The sequence below is a fragment of the Micropterus dolomieu genome, linkage group LG18 (genome assembly GCF_021292245.1).
Source record: "Micropterus dolomieu isolate WLL.071019.BEF.003 ecotype Adirondacks linkage group LG18, ASM2129224v1, whole genome shotgun sequence".
NCBI lineage: Eukaryota > Metazoa > Chordata > Actinopteri > Centrarchiformes > Centrarchidae > Micropterus > Micropterus dolomieu.
The window spans coordinates 28,369,313-28,391,335 of NC_060167.1; the positions used below are offsets into that span (position 1 = coordinate 28,369,313).

General features: G+C 40.4%; 2 protein-coding genes and 1 long non-coding RNA gene across 31 annotated transcripts in view; 1 reads left to right on the forward strand and 2 right to left on the reverse strand.

The window, feature by feature from the left end:
* The window catches only part of cast (calpastatin), a 40,650-nt gene extending 25,212 nt beyond the window's left edge, over positions 1 to 15,438 (forward strand). For 11 of the 27 annotated variants that reach the window (XM_046076111.1, XM_046076106.1, XM_046076116.1 and 8 more), the window contains 29 exons: positions 67 to 213; positions 499 to 543; positions 627 to 728; positions 832 to 912; positions 1,330 to 1,368; positions 2,124 to 2,210; positions 2,451 to 2,516; positions 2,614 to 2,700; positions 2,827 to 2,916; positions 3,046 to 3,150; positions 3,406 to 3,522; positions 6,077 to 6,190; positions 6,279 to 6,374; positions 7,254 to 7,364; positions 7,477 to 7,581; positions 9,503 to 9,619; positions 9,738 to 9,851; positions 10,532 to 10,639; positions 10,804 to 10,908; positions 11,217 to 11,333; positions 11,540 to 11,653; positions 11,749 to 11,853; positions 11,972 to 12,064; positions 12,206 to 12,250; positions 12,366 to 12,503; positions 12,991 to 13,077; positions 13,628 to 13,651; positions 13,931 to 14,037; positions 14,151 to 15,438. In XM_046076111.1, coding sequence (XP_045932067.1) covers positions 67 to 213; positions 499 to 543; positions 627 to 728; positions 832 to 912; positions 1,330 to 1,368; positions 2,124 to 2,210; positions 2,451 to 2,516; positions 2,614 to 2,700; positions 2,827 to 2,916; positions 3,046 to 3,150; positions 3,406 to 3,522; positions 6,077 to 6,190; positions 6,279 to 6,374; positions 7,254 to 7,364; positions 7,477 to 7,581; positions 9,503 to 9,619; positions 9,738 to 9,851; positions 10,532 to 10,639; positions 10,804 to 10,908; positions 11,217 to 11,333; positions 11,540 to 11,653; positions 11,749 to 11,853; positions 11,972 to 12,064; positions 12,206 to 12,250; positions 12,366 to 12,503; positions 12,991 to 13,077; positions 13,628 to 13,651; positions 13,931 to 14,029 — 2,658 coding nt within the window. In that variant the 3' untranslated portion in view covers positions 14,030 to 14,037; positions 14,151 to 15,438. Of the gene's footprint in view, positions 1 to 66; positions 214 to 498; positions 544 to 626; positions 729 to 831; positions 913 to 1,329; positions 1,369 to 2,123; positions 2,211 to 2,450; positions 2,517 to 2,613; positions 2,701 to 2,826; positions 2,917 to 3,045; positions 3,151 to 3,405; positions 3,523 to 6,076; positions 6,191 to 6,278; positions 6,375 to 7,253; positions 7,365 to 7,476; positions 7,582 to 9,502; positions 9,620 to 9,737; positions 9,852 to 10,531; positions 10,640 to 10,803; positions 10,909 to 11,216; positions 11,334 to 11,539; positions 11,654 to 11,748; positions 11,854 to 11,971; positions 12,065 to 12,205; positions 12,251 to 12,365; positions 12,504 to 12,990; positions 13,078 to 13,627; positions 13,652 to 13,930; positions 14,043 to 14,150 lie in introns of all 27 variants that reach the window. The other 16 variants (XM_046076127.1, XM_046076121.1, XM_046076123.1 and 13 more) reach the window with 6 other exon arrangements.
* Positions 7,389 to 9,300, reverse strand: LOC123987337. Its single transcript, XR_006829095.1, has 2 exons — positions 9,114 to 9,300; positions 7,389 to 7,696 (listed from the first exon to the last, which is right to left on the reverse strand). It is a non-coding gene; the product is annotated as an uncharacterized LOC123987337 (long non-coding RNA).
* Positions 15,439 to 15,475: 37 nt separating the features above from the next.
* cd8a (CD8a molecule) lies at positions 15,476 to 21,426 on the reverse strand. Of its 3 annotated transcripts, none has more exons than XM_046076130.1 (7): positions 21,273 to 21,426; positions 18,261 to 18,366; positions 17,796 to 18,131; positions 17,608 to 17,700; positions 17,414 to 17,521; positions 17,196 to 17,235; positions 15,476 to 16,344 (listed from the first exon to the last, which is right to left on the reverse strand). In XM_046076130.1, the coding sequence occupies exons 2-7, from the start codon at positions 18,307 to 18,309 to the stop codon at positions 16,296 to 16,298; spliced, it is 675 nt and encodes a 224-aa protein (XP_045932086.1). In that variant the 5' UTR covers positions 18,310 to 18,366; positions 21,273 to 21,426; the 3' UTR covers positions 15,476 to 16,295. The 3 variants fall into 3 exon arrangements, with proteins under 3 accessions (XP_045932086.1, XP_045932084.1, XP_045932085.1); XM_046076128.1 differs by having other exon boundaries at positions 18,261 to 18,369; XM_046076129.1 differs by lacking the exon at positions 21,273 to 21,426 and having other exon boundaries at positions 18,261 to 18,502.
* Positions 21,427 to 22,023: the final 597 nt, after the last annotated feature.

A 22,023-nucleotide genomic window follows, 5' to 3' on the forward strand; every position in this document is an offset into this window, starting at 1 on the left:
AGCGGACCTATAATTTTACTTGACATGTACTCGGCCTATAATAGATTCAAATTCGTTGTATTTTAGAGTGCCACTGCCACCACAACTGTCAAAGCTGATGTGCCTAAAGTTGATCCTGCTAAAACATCAAAGCCAGCTGCAGCAGCCAAGGCTGCGGCTGGAAATGTGTCTGTGCAGGGGAAGAAAGAAGAAGCTAAACTGACACAAACAAAGGTAGACGATCCTGAAACCAAAGGAGATGGACTCTGCCTGATACTTTCCTCCTGTTTATTACCCTGTCTATAGACTATTAATGAATATGATGTGTATATTGTCATGGTGCTGAATAAGCCCCTACTGGACCTGTGGAGATTTTTTATTGGTATCTGGTATTTGGGGAAATGTCCTGGTTTAAGAATATTATCAAATCTCACATTACATATTCTTTTTGGAATTATATTACCATGACAAAAAGTGGTGTCTGTTAGTCTGTGTACTGATAATGGATCTGTGTTGCAGGTGCAGGTGGAGGTTCCTTCCACAGCAGCTAAAGTAGCCAAAGAGGTAAAAACTTGCTTAAGTAGTATGGGTTTGCTTTGAAAAGCATGCTGCTTGCTCTAGTGTGCTGAGTTGTGTTGCATGTGCAGGCACCTGCAGTGGATCCATTAGATGCCCTGGCCAGCATACTACCTTCAGCTGACCCTGTCGCGCCCCAACAGCCTGTATACACCAGGCCAGAGGTCATAGAGGTACAGCACAGCCACAGTTGACATGCATGTGTTTGTGTGTGTGTTTTGCATTGAGCTGCAGCATGAATCTGGTGTGTGTAACTGTGTATTGCATGTGTCACAGCATGAAATTACCCCTGTGAAGGGTCAGAAGTGTGGAGAAAGAGATGACACGCTGCCGCCAGGCTACAGATTTCAAGACATGGTCAGTTCTCCGGAGTCTCCTCCTATTCGTCCCGTCTTCTGATTCACTAATTGGTGTTTAATTACTACTGAAATCTGACTTCCTAAACCTGCTCAGATTAATAATCTGGTTTATTTATTTTTTTATCAGATAATAAATAGCAACAGATTAAAGTTAAGGCTATTTTATTTAGGCAAAGTTGTCCCAAATGATTGGGACCCTCAGAGAAACCCATGAATCATATTGGCAAACATATTGAAACATAGCCCTAGAGACAGCTGTCTCAAAACCTGGATACACAAAACCAAAACTATCTGCATGGCCAGATAGCACTAGAACGAAATGAGAGACCATGTGGGGGATTGTTTTATAAATTTCGGTGACCTGAGTCTATTTATTATTTTTTCTTCGGGTCTAAACTGAACATGTTTCTTCTAGGCTCCAGCTCCTGCAGATGTTAAACTCAAGGATGTCCCTGTAAGTAAACCTTTCTCAACTCGCATGTAGTGGGGTTACAACCATCTGCATTCTGCTAATGTTGTTACAGATCAGACAGAGACTCACTTTTTGTTAACTTTTTCCAACACGTGTAAGCAACTGGATACACAGTCAGATTACACACACATTCAAGAAGTGTTTCCACTGTATGTCCTGGTTCCTCTAGAGTGGGGGATGTTAAATTGCTCTGGTGGGTGTCGTCTCAGCAAACACACACGCACACAGACATGCATTCACTCACTAATAAATACTTTGATATCCACCCATATGTAGGTTACTTACTTGCTTACTTTACTCACCCTCGACACACCCACATTTGCATCATAGCCTACTCCTACTTTGTCATCTTGTCTTGCAAAAGAGACTTCCACCCACATATTTCCAGTGTGAGTTTTGTGTTTTTAGTATAGATATTTTATCATATTTGAGCTAAGTTAAAGCAGTGTTGTGTGTCAAATGTGTATTTTAAGAGAGTTTATCTGTGTTTTTTGTTTGTTTCAATGGAATGCGGAGGGTGTGTCTGTACTTTTCCTTCACTATTGGTACATGCAGTCTGGTTTGCATTATTTTCCCCTTTTTTGTCTTTCACTTGGTCAGTCATGCCCTCTAGTGGAGGATTATGTGGCCATTATGGAACATAACTTGGATTTGGATTATTAGTTTTCAAAAATCTGATCATGTCTAGATATTGTCTTGTTATCTAGTGTTGATGCATGCTCTGTTTTTCATCTCAGAAACCACTGAGCACAGATGAAGCCCTGGACTCTCTTACAGCTGGTTTGATGACTTCTACTGCTCCAGCTGCACCCAAGAAGCAAGAGGTCAGAGTCTTCAAGCATGCAGCACTGAGCTGCTAACACATGCTCCACCTTTACAGCCCATGGACCCTCTTGACAAAAGTCCATATTAAAATTCCCACTTTGGCATGTCTGTTGTAGACAGCATCAGCCCTGAATGTACACTTAAATTCTTGTATGAAATTGAAGGCATAGCTTTGTGCTTTATCAGTAGTCTAACAAATTCCCATCTTCTTTCTTTCTATATGAAATATCTCAAAAAAGGTCCATGATGTTAGTGTCAGTGCCTCATCTGCTGGCCCTGCTAACTTTGCACCACCTCCGGGAAAGGTAAAGTAAAGCTTTCAAGTCTCAGTAATGTCATTATAATGGCATCTGACTGAAGGAGCTAAGAATTGTATTGTCTAATGTTGTGTCTCTGTTGTAGACATCTCAACCTCCTGCTGACAAGAAAGCCAAGATGGAGAAAAATGATTTCTCTCTGACAGCTGGACTTCCCTCTGCTCCTGCCACGGTACAGCAAGCTCACACCTTCCTTTCTGTCCACTGACTTATAATTTACAGAGACACTTCATGAGATGTAACTTAACTTGAACAAAATTACATTAAACTTGAGTGTAGTCTCTGTTGGTTGTTGCAGAAAGCAGCTCCCCCTGTGGCTGCTCCTGCTGATAAAAAAGCTAAGGCTGGATCAGGTACCAAAGTGGATACCGCGCCCAAAACCGATGATGTGAGATTTACATGAGTGACCTATTCTTTGTACCCATGTCCCTGTCCTATCCTATCTTATTATTTCTGAAGTCAAACAATATGTGACAAATTAGTAGATTGTCTCCTGACTCTCCTGTTCTCTCCTCAGGGCGGCGCTCTGTCTCTGGATGCTCTTAGTGCTCTCAGCGACACGTTGGCGGGACCAAAACCAAAACCTGAACCTCCTAAAGTCAGACCAGAGGACATTGTCTCGGTAGGAGTTCAGACAGTCTTGTCCTCATACATTCTCACAGACTATCTACATTAAAGACACACAGTGTACATGTTTAGAATAGATGTAGCACCAGTTTCAGTTCAAGGCAAAGTTTGGGCTAAACTTGAATATTACTGTCCTGCTGACAACATCTTTTGTTGGCCTATTAGCTGCATTTGCATTTAATCTCCACCCAGAAACAATCGCTGAAAAATGCACCACCTGTCTTATTTTCTCTTCTTTTCCTTTTTATAGGAGAACAAACTCAAGGAGACGAAGGGTGTGTTTGTAGGAGAGAGGGAAGACTCGCTTCCTCCAGGGTACAGGTTTAAAGAGGACAAACTCAAAAATCTGCCTGCTCCTGAACCTGTGGTGAGACTGGGACAAATTCACTTTAAGGGTCTTAAAATTAAATGTAAGGGTGTTTATCTCATGCAAATTATGTACACATTTGGGCCGGGCAATATGGCCTATTAAATATATTGCAATATTTTTAGGGCATAATGCGATACACAATATATATCTCAATATACAAATTCTGTAAATTACTGTAAATTAAAATAACATACTGTACCTGTTTGGTATCAGCATACACAGAAGAAGTGGACGTAGCCACTGTGATGTAACCCATTGGTTTGTGGACTACTGTTTTGAAGCCTCGAGTTTGGCATTTTGGATATTTGGAATCAGACACCGGACGTGACCATATTTGGATGAGTGGCGCTAGCAAGCTTGGTTAGGTGCATCCGTAATTCACGTTTAAGGGGTTATATATAGTTTTTCCAATGAAATCACTTATTAATAAATCATGTTGAAAAACTCACAGTCACACACGCTGCTATAATAAGTGGAGTTCCCTCTATATGGTTGTGGTATCTTTTATATCCACTGAGGATAAAAGTCCATAATTCATTTGGACAAATTGTCACTGCCCTGTTTTCTCTGTTGCTTGCTACACCCACTATTCTTTTTTTAATGTGAAGGTATGGGGTTGGGATAAAGCTACGCGCGCTCCCGAGCCTCTCTCCCACTACAGCGACAACACCGCAGCTAACGACATGCAGTACACCAACATCACAAAATGTTAGTTACTGAAAAGCAGCAGGCGAGCTAATGATGTAGCATGTCGGTTAAATTACAGTAAATGTACCGTGATCATGAAACGAGCATGGATTAGTTCAACCTCAAACTGATAAAATATTACTGTAACGTTGCAGTTGGAGTTTACATGAATTTCTAGCATGTTGTGTGAAGCTCTCTCCCTTTTCAATGGAGTATTGTACAAATATGTGGCTCGCTGCGCTGTATGAAAGGTATCTGCCTCTGAGCCGGGTACATTAAAGTAACAGAGCCTGAACATGTCTGTGTGAAAAACCACAGCTGCATGCCGGTGTTGCCGCTTTTATTGTGGAATCTCTTTATGAAAGCGGTTGTGTTTCGTATAATGTTCGCTAATGAGTTCAAGCAAGCAAGCGTACGAGTACACGCCTGGTTGCAATCTTAGAACCGCACCTCTAGTGGCCACTAAAAATGCCATAATGCCCCTTTTAACTGTGATATAACCTCGGATGCTTATTTGGCTAGCAAAAAACAGGCTGAAAACAAAATGTAGCGTTACTTAACACAAAAAACAAACAGCCGACTCCTAATCAACGCCTTACTGTAATAATAGTACTTTTCACAGTAACTAGTAGTGTAACGGATTACTTTTCCAAAACAGTAATATTATTACAGTTCCAAGTAACGCTGAATTACTGTGTTACTGAAAGCACCATCCTTGGCGTGACTGCGCAACTGTGCTATGTTGTTTAAGTCAGCTGTTAGCCAAAAAGCTAAAGGAAGAAAGGAGAACAAGAGGAACAAGAGAGAGAGGCGTTCTTTCCACAGCTGTAAGCTGCTACTGCCATAATTGTTTCAGGATGCAAAGAACATTGTTGTCTATTGTAAACTCTGTGCGACTAGCAAAAAGCTTTCAACCACAAACAGTTCTACATTTATTTATTGAAGCATCTGCTAAAGCAGCACAGCAACATGAAACGTACAGAAAGAAACTCCGGCAGCTACTGCCAGTGATGCTCTGACTCGTTGGGAAAGAGTGGCCTTAAGCAACGTAATGTTTTGAGATCATACACTACTAATTAGTAAAGTGCTTACTGAGGTAATAAATCAGGTGAGAAGTAGGCTCATTTTGCCTTTAAGTCCAATGCAAGCTGACTTCTTTTTGCAACCAGTGGAGTTGCCCCCTGCTGGCCGTTAGAAAGAATGCAGGTTTAAGGCACTTCCGCATTGGCTTCACTTCGGCCGGGCCTTCCCCTTTAAGGAGATGGCTCTGTGAGTGACAGAGTCAAGCGGGTTTATTGTGACAGCGAGTCTTCCCCGGTGTGTGTGTGGGGGGTAGTTACGTTACTTTAGTCAGTCATAAAGTGTGTAGATGAGCACAGGTTGCAGTATAATAGTTAGTGAAAGGCTGTGTTTGCTGCCACAGAAAATAAATAAAAACTCCCTGTTTATGTAACGTTACTACGGCGACTTACAGCAGAGTTGTGGTGCCGGGACGGTGAAAAGCTAACGTTAGCTAGTTACAAGTCAGGCTAAAGTAAATTAAAATAGCCTAAAACCTCCAAAAAAGCCACGGTTAGAGTAACTAACATTAGTGCGAACAGACGATTGATCGCGTTTTGTTTTGGGAAGTCACAGCGACAGTTAGCTGCTAACTAGCTAACGTTAACTGTTGGGCCGTTGCTCACCCTCAGCAGTGACCAGCGGAAGCAATGAATACTCTAAAATGTTGATGTTTCATCTGCTATATATCGCATTAATATGATGATATTTCATCTGCTATATATCGCATTTATTCATATTCTAGTATTCTAGTATTGCTATATTATATATTATATTACATGATTATATAACTCTACTCCTGCAGCCCACCATGGGGGATGCTGAGGCTCTTGACATTTTGTCTGGAGACTTCATGACTCCTTCAGCTGCTTCTGTTGTCCAGGCTCCCGTTGTCACCCCCCCAGCTCCTGCTGCACAGGTACACTGTGGCTATATCACTGGGAATAATACAGAGATAATCTATCTGTTATCTCTTCAAATGTTGCTGTCTCTGTTGCTTGTTGTAGAAAGCCCCTGCAGTCCCTCCTGTGGCTGTGTGTCCTGCTCCTCCTGCTGATAAAAAAGCCAAGATGGAAGCTGGACTTTCTGCTTCTACGGCCAAGGTACAGCTAGCTCACACCTCATTTCCCTGCCAGCTTCTCTTGGCTGGTCAAATGTCTACTAATGTTGAAAAACTCACAGTCGCACACAGACATCATGACACACGCTGCTACAATTATTGGAGTTCCCTCTATATGGTTGTGGTATGTTTAATATCCACTGAGGTTAAAAGTCCATAATTCATTTGGACATCATAGAAAAGGTTCTTATGACTTGGCTCATAATCATCATATTCAGACTTTTTCTAAAGTATCAAAGTAATCCAGGTGAGAACAAGAACTAAAACAGCATTCAGATTTCCCTAAAACAAAGAGTCTGCTGTCATGCTATGGCTCTGTGAGGCTCATGGAGCTAAATGCGAACATCAGCATGCCAACGTGCTTGCAATAAATGATGTCAGTTACGTAGGGGGTTCAAATACAAATCGTGCTTTATTATTTGATACATGTAGATACAAGGTTAAAACATTGTTATTGTGTGTAACTTGTTAGCAGTAAAACCTACACATACTGTAAGAGTACAGTATGTAAGTATAAATGGCAGTGAAAGCCATTTAGCCTACAAAATGAAGCAGTCGGTATGAATTTAAATACTGATATGTTTGTGGAATAAACAGACAGATCTACAGATGGTAGCTTTGGTTTCCATCTCTGCTGTATTCATTCAAATATGAGCCATTAATTGATTTCAAGAAGTGACACTATTTAGAAAATGCTGATACTGTAAGCTATTTTAAAGATTTTTCTTAAGATAAAAAGACACTGTAAGCGTAGCAACATTTACATATTAAACTTCTTTTAATGTTTTGTGATCACATTACAGAGTGTAACCCTTCAATCAATTCAGTCATTATTATAAAGTTTAATGTCTTTTTGGTGTAGAAGGTTGAATCCTCTGCAGTTCCCCCTGTGGCTGTGTGTCCTGCTCCTCCTGCCGTTAAGAAAGCTGCTGCTGGAAAGGACACCACTGAAACCAAGCCCAAGACTGATCAGGTGAGATACAGGAAATGTACACAGTTTTCTGTGGGAGAGACCTTTTATTTCAGTTTATAAACTATAAATGCACGACAGATCAGTAGAGCACAATCTCTTGTTCTCTGCTCAGGGCGGCTCTCTGTCTCTGGATGCTCTCAGTGCTCTTGGAGACACGTTGGCAGCACCGGAACCAAAACCTGAACCCCCTAAAGTCAGACCTGGAGACACCGTCTCGGTAGGAACACTTACTGGTACAGAATTCACAGCTTTTGATGGCAGAAATCTTTCTGCTGTTGGTAGTACAATGTAACGTTACAAGGTACAAGCTGCGAGGTTGTAGTCCCTTCATGCTACACACACAGAACTTAACAGGTAATTAAATGTATATTAAAATATGCTAACATTTAAAATAAATAAAATAAAACAAAAGGCTGTATAGTTATTTATATACACATTTATGTAATAACCCAGAAAAGAGCATTTTTTGAATTTGCGTCTGGGGAGAATGTAAACAGCTCAGAACATTGACCACCCACTGAGTGCTTAATCCGGGATGTTGATGGACCTGGGGCCGTATTACAGAAACTTCCTAACCTACAGATCCTATCCTAACTGCTTGGTAACCATGGTAATAAGGGTTAGGAACTGATTTAGGAAAAAGGCCATTACAGATTAACAGTTCCTAAGTCAATGTTCCTTTCCTAACTAAAGATAGGAAAAGTCTATTACAGAAGCATCCTAACTTCGTAAAATCTTAAATAAACTCTCCTAACTTTAAGATAACTGTTAAGCTGTCCTAAGTTTTACTTTTCCACCAGGTAGTGTTTGCTAAATAGTTTAATCCACATGGCTGCTCTTTTATCGCTTTTACAAAATCAACAAAATGGCGGGACTTAATTGATTCTACCGATGTGTTTGATGACAAAACACACAAGCAGTTAGTAGAAAGGCTGTAGGCGATGTGACACTGGATAATGTCTCATTATATAACATAATATAAAGGGTTGATGTAACAAAAGTATCGAAATGCAAGTCTTTGATAGAAGGAGATCGTTTAAGACAAGAAATACATGAAAAACACGATGACGTTAGCCTGCAGCCTTTATTATTATTATTATTATTTTTTTACCTTAATTATTAACTTTCCCGAGAAGAGTACGGGTTTCTGCCGGGGTCAATGAGGGAGAACAGGTGGCGCCACCACCGGTTTTACTCTGCTCTTTGGACACAACAGTTGCCTTTGTCTTCGTATTACACGTAAATGGACTAATTTTCTTTTTAACAGCATCAACGCTCCGCTGGATGCCGGATGTGCGGGGTAGACTGTGTCCGCTATTTTAGCCCACTCTCTTATCTTTAATCTCCCAACATAAGAGTTACGTGAATTTGGATTAGAGAAAAGCGGCGTCGGTTGCTAGGTAACAGACATAAAAGTTGATAACTTAATTTGGATTGAGTATTTAGGATTTCCTAACCTGAGATAAGATAGGATTCCTAAAGTTAGTTAGGATTTGCTTCTGTAATACCAAATTGGGGAAAATCCTATCTTAGACTCTTCCTATCTTAACTTAAGACTTAAGATAGGAACTTTATATAATACGGCCTCAGGTCTCTGTGAAGATGTGGGCTTAGCAGTCTCTGATTTCCGTTGCTTGGCCTGCATTAGTCCGATTTTGTCCAGACTGGACCTTTAGGAGCAGCGTTAAGTCAAAGCTGGGCCAACATGGCTCCTATCGCGGCTCTCTTTCCTCTCCTCTGAACAATCACCTCACTCGTCGTGGTGCCTGGTCCAGTTGATGGGGGTCGGGTGGATTGTGGTCCACTGCTCTCTTTAATCCAAAAACCCTGTCTTCATTTTCCAGTGGCTGTATTTCTGTCAAACACATGTTTCAGAAATAAAGCCGGGGGAAAAAAAATAGATGAAAAACAAAAGTGTAGTGAAGTTTGAAGGAGCTACAAGCTGCAGCTTCTACAAGAGCTGCCGGTTGCCATAGCGGTTGCCATAACATAACCTGTTACCATAGCAAGTGGTTTCCATAGCAATTCAACTCATTGGTCTGCAGCAAGATGATCATATAGTAGCATATCATAGCATTTGTGTTTGAGCTTTTCACAGAAGCACTCACCAGGCATAATCACCACCTGTCTTTTTATAGGAGGACAAACACAAGAAGACAAAGGGTGTGCTCGTAGGAGAGAGGGAGGACACACTTCCTCCGGGCTACAGGTTTAAAGAGGACGATCTCAAAAAGCTGCCTGCTCCAAAACCTGAGGTGAGACCGAGACAAATTCACTTTAACTCTCTTACAATGGTACTTAAGGGTGTTGTGAAATGAACACTAACTACATGTTACTATGTTACTGATTGATCAATTCTCTCTCCTTCTGCAGCCCACCATGGGTGAGGGTGAGGCTCTGGACATTTTGTCTGGAGACTTCATGACCTCCTCCGTGGCCCCTGCGGTCCAGGCTCCTGTTGTCTGCCCCCCAGCTCCTGCTGCAAAGGTACACTGCAGATCTGTTACTGGTCCCTTTAGCCAAAATCTGCAGAGTAATGTAGAGATAAATCATTCCAGCAGATGAAAAATCATATAAACAGAAACAGTAGTGATGGCATGTTGTTTTAGTGTTAGCATATTATATGTGTCACTGTCTTCATATTCTCATTTCTCTCTCGTTTCATAGGTGTTAAAGTTAAAATTTTACATTTTGAGAAATACGCTTATTCTCGTCCTTGCTGAGAGTTAAATGAAAGGATCTATACCATTAATAACTGTAGGGTAAATATGAAGCTACAGCCGGTTAGCTTAGCATAGCAGAAAAAAATGTAACCAGGGCTTTGTCCTGGTTGTGTCTAAAGGTTAAAATGAATCTGCTTTCCAGCACCTCTGAAGCTCGTTAGGTGCTACAGGGGGTTATGTGCCTTTGGACACAGCCAGGCTAGCTGTTTCTTTCTGTTTCCAGTCTGTATGCTATGCTAAGCTAACTGTCTCCTGGCTTCATACTTGTTAAACAGTAAGATTGATATCGTTCTTCTTATATAACTCTCTGAAAGAAACCAAATAAGTGTATTTCCCAAAATGTTGAACTGTTCTTTGTGAAGATCAAGATCAACATTTTATTTCCTCAAGACAGCATGAATACAGTGTTCTCACTGAAAGCTCTTGTGTCTGTTTTTTTCTCAGACCAAAGTAGAGGATTTATCAGCTCTGGATGTGCTTTCTGGAGACTTTGTGGCTCCGACTAAAGCTTCTGGGGTTCAGGCACCTGTCCCTCCTTCCACCTTACCACAGGTACAGCTGTTGGTGTGTGTATGTTTGCACATCTGTGAAACATTTAGTCTTTCTATATCCATCCCCCCTTCTTTCTGCTCATTTCACCTGTTAAGACTAGCCTAAGCTTTGCTATTAACGCTGTCACATTAAACTTTAAACTTCCTCTCCTGTTCTCTCCTCAGGATGACTCTCTGTCTCTGGATGCGCTCAGTGCTCTCGGAGACACGTTGCCAGCACCAAAACAAAAACCCGAACCCCCCAAAGTCAGACCTGAGGACATCATCTCGGTATGACACACACACACACACACACAGTTCACTCAACACATTGTTGTTTGGCTTCATCTACAACATTTTATTGCCTATCATGTGCTACCAAATCAATATTACATAAATGTGGAATGGATGGATTTGATATATTATAAAATTAGAATAAAGCTCTATCAATTTATAGAGAACCATGCAGGCACTTTGTCTGTTTCCATGTGTGTTTAGGAGGGTACAGAAAAACAGTGTGTGCACACTTAGTAGTAAATAATGTTCCCACCAGGTAATGTTTCTTTTGGGTTTTTTTCTTTCCTATATTGCTTCCGTAGGAGGACAAACACAAGAAGACAAAGGGTGTGCTCGTAGGAGAGAGGGAGGACACACTTCCTCCGGGGTACAGGTTTAAAGAGGATGAACTCAAAAAGCTGCCTGCTCCAAAACCCGAGGTGAGACTGGGTCAAATTCACTTATAACCAATAAAAGCTGTTTTTTTATTACCAGAGCACAAAGTTTAGTTATGCTGTTATGAAAAATATTGTCTACCTTATTTGCATTGAGGAGGCAAATATCTCCCACATATTTCACCTTAAAACAGTGTTCCATGAATATAATTTAGACTCCTCATCATGTCCCTCCTCTCCTCCTCCTGCAGCCCACCATGGGCGATGGTGAGGCTCTGGATGCCTTGGCGGGAGACTTTGTTGCCGCCGCTGCTGCTCCGACAGTGAAGTCTTCTGCTTGTGTTCCCACAAAATCCGCCCCACAGGTAAACAAACCAGTGAAACAACGAGCCCTTTAGGACTGCGTAGACTCTCTTAAAAACCCTGCAGTAACTTTTTTTGTCTGTGTTTGTGCACTCAGCTGTCAGACGGAGACGACAGTGCCCTGCTTGCTCTGTCGGACACCTTGAAGGATATCACGCCCGCCCCTCAGCCCGCCCCAGTTCCTGTCAAAGACTTAGTCAAGGTAAGCCGGCGTGCTTCAAGAGCATGGCCAGCACTGGGAGAGAACATTTTTAATTTCAGCAAGCTCAGAAAAAGTCCGCCAGTCACTTCAGCTGACCTGGTTTGTACGGTTGTTGCAGGAGAAAAAGTTAGCTGAAGAGAGGGTGATTAAGATGGGAGAGAGAGACGACTCGCTGCCACCGGAGTATCGACCCACTGAGGAAAATCTTAAGGTAAACTGACATAAACTGACTCGACATTTGTGCGTTAGGTGCTTTACTATTGCAACATGTGACCCATAAGGATGCTTACTGACCCTGTAGGATTTTGATTGTTTCAAAAATGTTTCTATCATTGTGTCTTTCATTTTAAAGAAAATGCCAGAAGCAAAGGCAAAAGCAGCTACACTACCCAAGGAGGTGAAAATGCACACACAGTCACAGTATATGACAGTAGACAAACACGCAATGTTAATTGATATATACTGTATATATAAACAGCATGCAGATAGTTTGATTTCCTTTCATCTTACAGTTGAGTATGGATGATACAACAGCTTTGGACCTGCTGTCCGGGGACTTCTCTGCTGCTTCCCAGCCTGCTGTGCCGGTCGCATCATCTGCAGCCACAACAAAGCTGGAACCTCCTGTGCTGGACTCAGAGCCCCTGAAGGTAGCACAGAAAATGAACTGATAACTGCCCTCATACCTCCTCCTTATAGAACACATTGGAGCCACAGTTAATCATTGACAGACAAGTCAAAATGTCTGCTGTGGAAAAAGGACTATGATGCTGTGTGGATTCCATTGTTATCATGTGTCTACACCACACTTCCAAGAGATCACTTCAAACAAGCAATCAATTAGTGTTTCCATACTCTAATGTTAATTTCTTTGGATTTTCCATTGATTCAGGTTTTAGATAGCACCCTTACCAACACTGAGGTTTTATAACAGCAAAGTATGGAACAGTATGTTGAGCAGTGCACCATGAAGTTAACAATTGAAAGTAACAAGCTCAATATTTATTTATGCAGAATTGTTTCAGATTCTAATTTCAACAACCATGTGCAGCTCTATGTGAATTCATTATGAGCAGATGGTGTTTAATACGTTTGTTGATCATTGGTTCATTTATTTGTTTTTTTACTCTTTGCCAGCCAATGTCCGGTCCTGCCCTGGATTCCCTGGCCAACAAACTGCTCCCAGATGCCCCAGAGTTCAAACCTAAGTCAGAAAAATCAAAGGTAAAAAGATCTGTGTGATTAGATTAGATTTCTAACAATGCTATGAATCATCTAAAGAGTCAAGTTCGTAGGAGTAAAAAAGTAACATACAAGGCACATTATTCACATTATAAGACTTATTCTGAATTATACTGCGCATATTCTTTCAGCTAACCTATTAATTACTATGACCAACTCATTTGTACAGTCACTACAGAAGGTGTCCAGTTGCCTCTGTTTTGTGATAAATAGCTTTAATTAAATTTGTGAGAGTAAGAGTGAAGCGTTGTAACTTTGATCTTTCACTTAAGTTCAAAATATGTCTTTTAGCAGTTTGATAAATACAGGCCCAGATCTAAATCTTTGTAAAGCCTGACATCTTATGGTAAAAAACTGGTTACTGATTAAAGGCACTTCATACAGATGGTTAGTGATGTTACACACTTTTAGTTTTCATTGTTACATGGCGCCCTCTACAGGTTGTTTACTAGCACTAACTGTGTCAGTGGTCGTCTCCTCATGGAGCAACGTGGACTTATTGAGGCTAACTAAGGTGTCAACTTTGTTACAGGGCAAGAGCAAGTCAAAGTCTAAAGTAAGCTAACTGCCTGCTGCACGAAAACCTACAAATTAAGTTGGATATGCACTGTAAATTTAAATGCAAATGACTTCAAATGAATCTGTGTGCTTATTAGTAAAAACATACTTGTATATCTCCACCGTGGAGCCTGAACTAAGCTGCATGCGATGCACTCTCCTACCTCTGCTTCATTAATTTCCCCCAATAATTACATAAAATTACTGCATGCAAAGGCGCTGCCTCTTCTTTTCCTATTATATCTTCTTTTTTTAAAATCTTTAACTTGTATTGCAGAAACACCATGCAGAGGACCCATCTGCTACTGACCAGCTAACGGCTCAGCTAAGTTCAGATGTTGTGCCAACATCTACAAAGAAGGGAGGCAAGAGCTAGACCACTGGGTAAGGTGTGATCTCATCTTTTGCACAATTTTACCTGTTAAAAGATGTCACATGCTCAACACGACCAGAATAAACGTCTTTCCACTGACCGCTGAATGTGTCACATATTGCAGGTTGTCTGTGCAGTTTGTCCTCCCGGCCACAGGGAGCGAGGGAGCTGCTCTCTGGAAAATGTTTCTATTTTTCTAAATCGTCAAGAATGTATACTGGATGAAAGACAAAGCTATGCATAACACACACACATAACACACACACACATACACAGCTCTGCGTGCAGCGGCTGTCTTGCTTTTTAAAACAAGATGGAGAATGAAAGAATGAGTGACGAACAGACAAAGAGAGGAAGAAAACGGTGGGTAAAGAGAGTTAAAGTTGGGCGTGCTGAGGGAAGGAAGGCGTTGCTCGTCAGAGTCCTGCATGTACACCCCAGCTGACAGTTTCTATTTTTCCAATGGCACTAATATCACAGCACGCAGGTTATCTAAGCCTGGTGCTGTGACGTTGGTTGGGGCAGTGGCGACTGTCTGCTTGTGTGGGAGCAGTACGCAGCGGGTGTATACTGTCGGGATGTTTGTGCAATCTTGATGACACAGAAAAGCCACGTCTTCTACCATGATGTGGTCAGATGCCATTAAGACACTAGTGTACAGCTTAGTTTGCTTATAGTTTGGACAACACATAGTTTACATTATTGAATATGTGGAGGATTTCCAGGAGGTGTTCAGCTTATTTCTGTATCCGATAGAGTGCCTTGCAAGTGGCTTTTACTTTCTGTAGAGAAATATCTGTCAAGAGAAAAAATATAATTACTGGTGTCCAGAAGTGGTTACAAGCTTTGTAAACTGCCCTTGTTTGTATACTGTAAAAAAAAATATATAAGACAACACTGTATAATTTAGAAAGGGCTTCAAACTGTAAAGTCAGAAATCAATATAATTTCCCCAAGTTTTTTTTTTATGTCAGAGGTTTTGTGTGGGTATGAGTCAAATGATATGATGATATTTTTGATGTGGGAATACTAATTAAATAAATAAAAAAGTTGCTTTAGAGTCTGGTTTCAACGATTTGTGTCTAAAATGAGAAAGAGCAGAAGTGGCCTTGAGATGTGGAGAAAAGGCTAAATCACTGTTAAAGGTGCAAGGGAAATGTGTATGTGTTAAAGTGATCAGGAACAGAATCTCCTCTGAAAGTGTTTTTTCTCTGCTCCTGACTGAGGGGGGTTTTCACTCTGCATACAGTTGTAGCAGCCCACTTCCTTTTGACCCAGGGGCGGGGGCTTACTACAAAACAAATGTCTTTTGTTCTAACTTCATGTGAAACATATTTCAAATGAGTGGGTTTGATGTGTGGAAATTTTTTCTTATAAAATAAAGACAAATACAACTCCTTGCAGCAGAGAAAGAATGCTTGTCTGAGTGGTATTACATATTTTATTTTTGTTTACAATATTTCAAATTACAAAGATTCAGACAGTGGGATAATTCTAAATTACTGTACAACACAATTTACTGAACAAATTTGTTATTCTTTGAAACTACACATTTCTAATTGCGAGGAATGATACTTTGGAGAAAAGCTCCAAAACAAGCTTAACGAAATGAAAATTAAGATCTAAAATTAAACATAAGAGATTTCTGTAACCTCCAGCTGGAAATTTTATTATCATTTTCTGTGGTTATACAATCTTTCTACAAGTTACGTTCTTGTTTAAATCACAAAACTAAAGGACAGTACAGTAATTAAGGTCAGAAAATATGCTGAAAAAAGTAAACAGTTTAAAATTGATTGTCAAAAGTACAAGTTGTAAATGACAATAAAATCTATACAGAAGCAAAATGAATTATATACATTTGATTAGGAAAATTCAGAGTGCAAAATTTTAATATTCTCAGGACGTCAGTGGTTTTTATTATCAACATTCATGGGGATTGGATAAATAACACATTTCATATTGCGTTACTTGATTAAAAGAGTTTAATCTGAATGTAAAGAAAAGAGTTACTGACAGTCAAACCACAATATAGTTAAAACTGGATGTTGACAATGAGGAGCTTTGAAAATATTTGATGCACTGAACTGCTGAACCACTTTAAAAATTCTTTATACGTTCTGTCACGAGCAATGAGAACTTGTTGGCAGGAAAATATTCACCAGCGATGTCACTGATGTGTAAATAAGACCAACATTTTTTTCTCCAACAAGAACTTAACACTGTGAAATAACTGGCAGTTTAAAGAAATGTCAGTGCACCATTTAGATTAAACATATCTGCTGGTCTTCACTTGTTTTTCAGGAGCCGCCCGCGGCCTACAGAGAGATCAACAAGGTATTTCAAATAATAATAAGTAAGCTTAGTTCTGTGGTCACACTGGAATTAAAAATGAAACAGGGCTGTAGCTGCAACTGAGGACACTGAGGTCATGTCTTCCTTATTTTTGTGAGATTTGTTAGCAGTCTGGGAGGAATTATATTCTACATTTAAAAACAAATATGTGGTGAGCATGTAACAGGCTGATTTCAGTGTTAACTGACTTAATACTTTTAAATTTGTTTACGTCTACAACACATGTGAGACTACATTTGAATAATTCTGTATTTCTAAAACAATTTCTCTGAAGCGTGGAAAATGATTTGAAACACACTATGAAACACTTTATTTTACGGACCTGTGATTTCCTATGAACGATACTAGAAAGAACTACGTAAGCTGGTGCTAATTGCAGGAAAAATAGATACAACACATTTGAATTTGAGTTTAGATAAGTTACAGAATCAGCTTTATTGGCCAAGTATGTGCACACATACGAGGACTATGCCTCCGGTTTTAAGTCGCTCGCAATGTTACACGCAGTTACGGAAAGATAAAAATATACAGCTAAAACAAGGACAACAAAACTGAACAAAGATAGGTGAAAATAAACAAAGAGCTAGTATCTATGACAAAATAATTTCCTTGAAATAGCTGCTTTATTTAATTGAAAAACTGAACAGCTAACTAATAAATATAAAGGAAAAAAGTTTTAGACACTTTCATTTTGGTGTCAGGGTGGGGTTGGGTGGGGGTAGTTGCTCTAATGACCTCCGTATTTCTAAAATCTTGGCTACAGCCCTAAATGGAAAAACAGTATTAAAAAAAAAAAATGAAAAAAATTACTTACTTTCTTTTGTGATGGTGTGGGCATCTCCGTGTCCTTATTTCTACAGCAGATCAAAAGTGTAAAACATGTTACAGTGAAATAAAAGTTTAAATCAAGAAAGGCTGAAAATTGGGTAAAGTTCATTTACTGACTGCATATAAAACATCGTACAACACAATGGCATGTGCCTGTCTACATGGAGGCTGTTCCTTTAGGTTTATGCTCTCAGATGGACTTACTATTGCAGTACAGGGTGGTGATGATGAGGAGTAGAAGGAGGAGGCCACAGCCGCCGGCCAGTGGGCCCAGTATGATTGAAGGACAAAACAGGGAAGGATTTGTTGTTCCTGCAAAGCATGTTCTCATTTACCACCCGTTTCTGCTCACAGCATCATAAATGTGAAGATGATAAGGACTGATTTGGAACATTTACCTTGCTTGTTGTTGTTGTTACAAACACATGCTGTGGTAGATGTGCACAGACTTGGTTTGGCGGTGGTCCGTGTTGCTTCGGCCGGGACTTCAGCTTTTTGTTAAGAGAGAGGAAAGGTGTGATGGGAAGTGTCACTGGAAAGCGTCCATCAGATCATCATTAGACCAAATTTATGAAGCAAAACTCACCTCCAACCAGCCGGGTTACTTTTCCGAATTTCAGTTCAGTTCCTTTGTGAAGCAAACCGCAGCTATAAATGCCGCTGTCACGAGCTTTGTTGAACGACTTCAGTGTTAGGATATTTTGTTTCATCTTTGAGTCCATAAACATATTAGAGAAAGAGTCTGTGGATTTCTTCAACATGCCGCTGGTACTAAAAGATGCAATGAATTCCATCCCAGAGTTGTCCAGCACTCGAAACCAGATGATCATGGTTCCCATCTCACCAGGTTCACAGCTGATGTCAACAGGATCCCCTTCCTTTATGGTTTGGACCAGGTCTTGAACAGCTCCTGAAGTTATTCCTAAAAGATGTAATAAAATGGGAGCAGTAATATCATTCACCACCCAAAAGCAAAACACCAGAGAAGATTCAGAGCTGCCACACGGCAGTGAATAGACATCAGTATCAGTAAAATGTAGGTTACACTTACTTTGATAAAACACCAGAATCACCAGGATCTGAAGCAATGTTTGGTCCATTTTAATCTCGCAGACGACAATAGCTGCTGAACACGTCTTTGTGGTGTTTGTTGGAGTCTGCTAGGAGATAATTCAGTGAGATATCAAACCCCGCCCCACCTGTAACCTTCTTCTCTGCTGTGTCAAATGGGATCATTGCAGCTGAGTGTTGCAGAGACCTCCTGCTGCACGGTCTGCAAGATGTTTGAAGTTGAGCCCACCAATCTGCACTTTACACCTCTGCCTCTGGTTTGAGGCATCGAACAGCAAAACTTCATCCTCAATATACTGACACACAAACGCAGCAGTGCACAGTAAGTAGGCTGACAAAGATGGGGCAGGAAGTGTGAGAAGTGCTTGCTGAACCAACTTTATTATATCTGTGTAGCAGCCCACTGTACGCATACACAACTCTACGCTGGTTCGGCACAAATCAAATGGAGAATTTCAAGGACAAATTTAGTTTTTATACCCAGTGCAGGTACGATCCTGCCCTGATGAAGTGCCCTCGAGCAAGAATCTCTACCAGCTGAGGCCCACTGCTCTGTTGTTAACTTTGATCTTTTAATTCCCTCCTGTGTTTGATGTGACTCAGAGAAGCTTTGGACTGATTGATTATATCCTTTAGAATTCCAAAAAATGACTTCTTGTGGCTTCAAATTAACACATCTGAACAGCGATAAAAGACAAGCATAGGAGCATAACGGTGACTGAGGGGTCTAATAAGATTGCAATTACATTCATGTCCCCTTTCTTCAGAAATATAGGCAAAAAATACCTCCAAAAAGAAAAGTAAAACAATATTACACCAAAGTAATGCCAGTAAAAGAACATAAAAGGTAAAGATCGCAATATGTCCTAAACAATGTGCACAGATCTCATATTCTGTCTGCAGAAACACTTGAAACAGTATTTGCTGGGACGTTTCTCACTGCTGCCTGCTCTTGTGTGAGATTTGGTTTGCTGGTTCAGAAGACAAACGGCAGAGTGAGGTAGGCCATCAGGACATGCTCTACACCTGAGTAGCTTTAAGTGGTCTCTCACATCCCTCTTTTCTCTTCTGTCCAGGCCTCCACCTGGCTGATCCTTATTCATATGTTATTCTATTTTAGCACAAGTTGATAATACATTTTATTTTGAACCTTTATTCATGTCTGAATTTCTGCCACTTAAGCCTGGGCCAGTTTGTGACAGGCTTACTGACTGTATTTTAAGTAGTAAATAGTTAAGAGCCAAGTTGTGCTGATAGTCTACATTGAAATAATCCTGTCAAGCTGTAGCATCACCTCTAATGGCATGCTAAATAAAAACATTTTCATCTCTACTGCACGGCTAACCACTAATGTCACACTCAGTTATATCATGCAGTGCGACGTCACTGCAGCAAGGTGAACATTTGAACCGCTAGAGGGCAGCAAAAGCAGGATGTAGAGCTCTGTCATTGTTTAACCAGTAAATCATTGAATTATGAGTCACAAGACTGCTACCACTCTGCTCTGTAAGGGCAGATTTTTAAAAGTGTGTTGCATTACTGACCACACTCAATCAGTGATGTCACAGCAGCTGTTTTACCTTTGGCAGGTGAAAAAAAAAGCTAATGGAAAAACACCTGCTGTGAGATGAGCGGACGGGGTGTGGCATGAAGCACAGCACGCTTGGATGTTTGATCTTACAGAGAGTAGAGTGGCAGTTTAATGTTTTCAGTGGTCTTTGGTCGTTTACAAAATGACCCTGAAATCAGGATTATTTGAAATAAAATAATTTTGGCCTGGATCTGAAGACAACTTTTGTAGCAGAGAGCCTGTGTTGAGGTGTGACGTTTGAAAGACATGTGCATGTTCCAGGCATGGAGGGTCTAACAAAAGATTCTGAGCTGCATTACAAACAGGATCCTGGGGTTTTGTGGCTCAGCTCGGGCTCTGGTGCTTTAATTTTGATGATTGTTTTTGAAAATCCGTTAGTCCAACCTTTACGGTGGGTGGAATACTAAATTGTTGGAATACCCCCTTTTTTTTGTTGGAATACCCCTCTAATACTTTTATGTATGTACTTCCCATTGAATGGATTACATGACTAGGTTCAGATAACTGGCCTTTTTTTTTTTACACCTGTCTGATGGCTTGTGCCCCATGTAAAGCTGTAGTGAACTGCAAATCAATAGGGATGATGGCCAAAAATGTAAATGACCCAGGTTGTGAAACAGCAATTCCCATTAAAAGGACATAGCTTCTACCCTATCACCAATTAAGTGTCATGTCACTTCATGCGAAAGCTTGTCTTACAGTGAAGTGAAACTTCCTTTAGATGAACTGAGAGAGCTTCAGTGGCTATGGCGCAACCCAGACCCCGTCCTATTTCCTGTTCAGTGATGGAAAGTAAATGCACCTATTTAGTAATGGGCAACAAGTGCTGACATTTTGCTCTATTGTGGGCGATTTATCTGTTCCATTGGTGGGAGGAGAGAGACTCACAGAGGGAGAATTAAATACAGCTGTGCTAGAGGGTATTTTTTACACATTATTTCCTCAAATACAGATAAGAATTAGTAACTTTGTTATGTTTTGTTATTTTATCAATTACTTTGACATTTATTTCCAATGAAGCCACAATGGAAACCGGGCTTAGGTTTTCAGTAAGCAGGGGATTCTGTTGATTGTTTGTGTCAGAGGGGAGACCCAGTCAAATCGCTCTGTTAGCCCACTTCACCTTTCCATATCTCCGTTTCAGGTTTGAGTCACTCACAAACACACCTGCATGGGCTTCCCTATCTTAGTCACACAGGGGGTCTCCAACCTGAAACTCACATCTATCTTTGTGCGTGTGTGTGTGTGTGTGTGTGTGTGTGTGTGGACCAGGGGAAGCCAGTGACAAAGAGAGTCCCCTGTACAGTGGTACTGCATAACTTGACATTCAAATACAGTCAGAAGAGACGTTTTTTACATTCTGAAAATCGCCGCACCATCAATACCAGTAAATCAACATACCTGCTACTTTTTCACCAGTTCTTCGTTGCTTTGGTTCACCTGCTCACCGCTCTGTAGCTCTACTGGAAGTTCCAGGAGATATGGGATCTAAAGTTGTGAAAAGGAAACCAAGAGCAACAAGAGGAGTAAGTAGGAATGGAGAACTTGGAAACTGAGGAACTGAGCAGATGAGCAGACTCAAATACATGTTTTCTCATCATTTATTGTGTTACTGAGACTTCCTGTCAGGAGTGTATCTGTATGTGGAAAATGATTTCTGTATTTAAATTTACCTTTTTGGCTTTTCCTAAGAGAGCTGAAAGAGTGGTCAATAAATATATATAATTGAATGTACAAAATGTAACATGGAATAGGCGCAAAAGGTTTTAGCCATTCACAAGTGAATTAATATGCTGCTGTGTATTCTTGTTGTGTCATTTAAATGTAAAACTGTTGCATTTTACAGAAATGATCACTAATATAGAGCATAATGTTTTTAATATGTATTATTTATGAAAGTGTCTGTTAGCACATATGCCTAACAGACAGGTATTTTGTATTATGACATCAATTAAAATAAAAACAAATAACATTAAATTATTCTTCGGTTCAACATCTGCCACATATTGTACGCCTCTGTCTTAGGCGTCTCTGAGATAAATAGACTGCACTCAGATGGTGACAAAAGTTAAAGTTACAGCATACATGTAGTGAAACCGTCATGCCTTCAAATACAATTTAACGCTAATTTTAACAAAGAATGTAGTTAGTG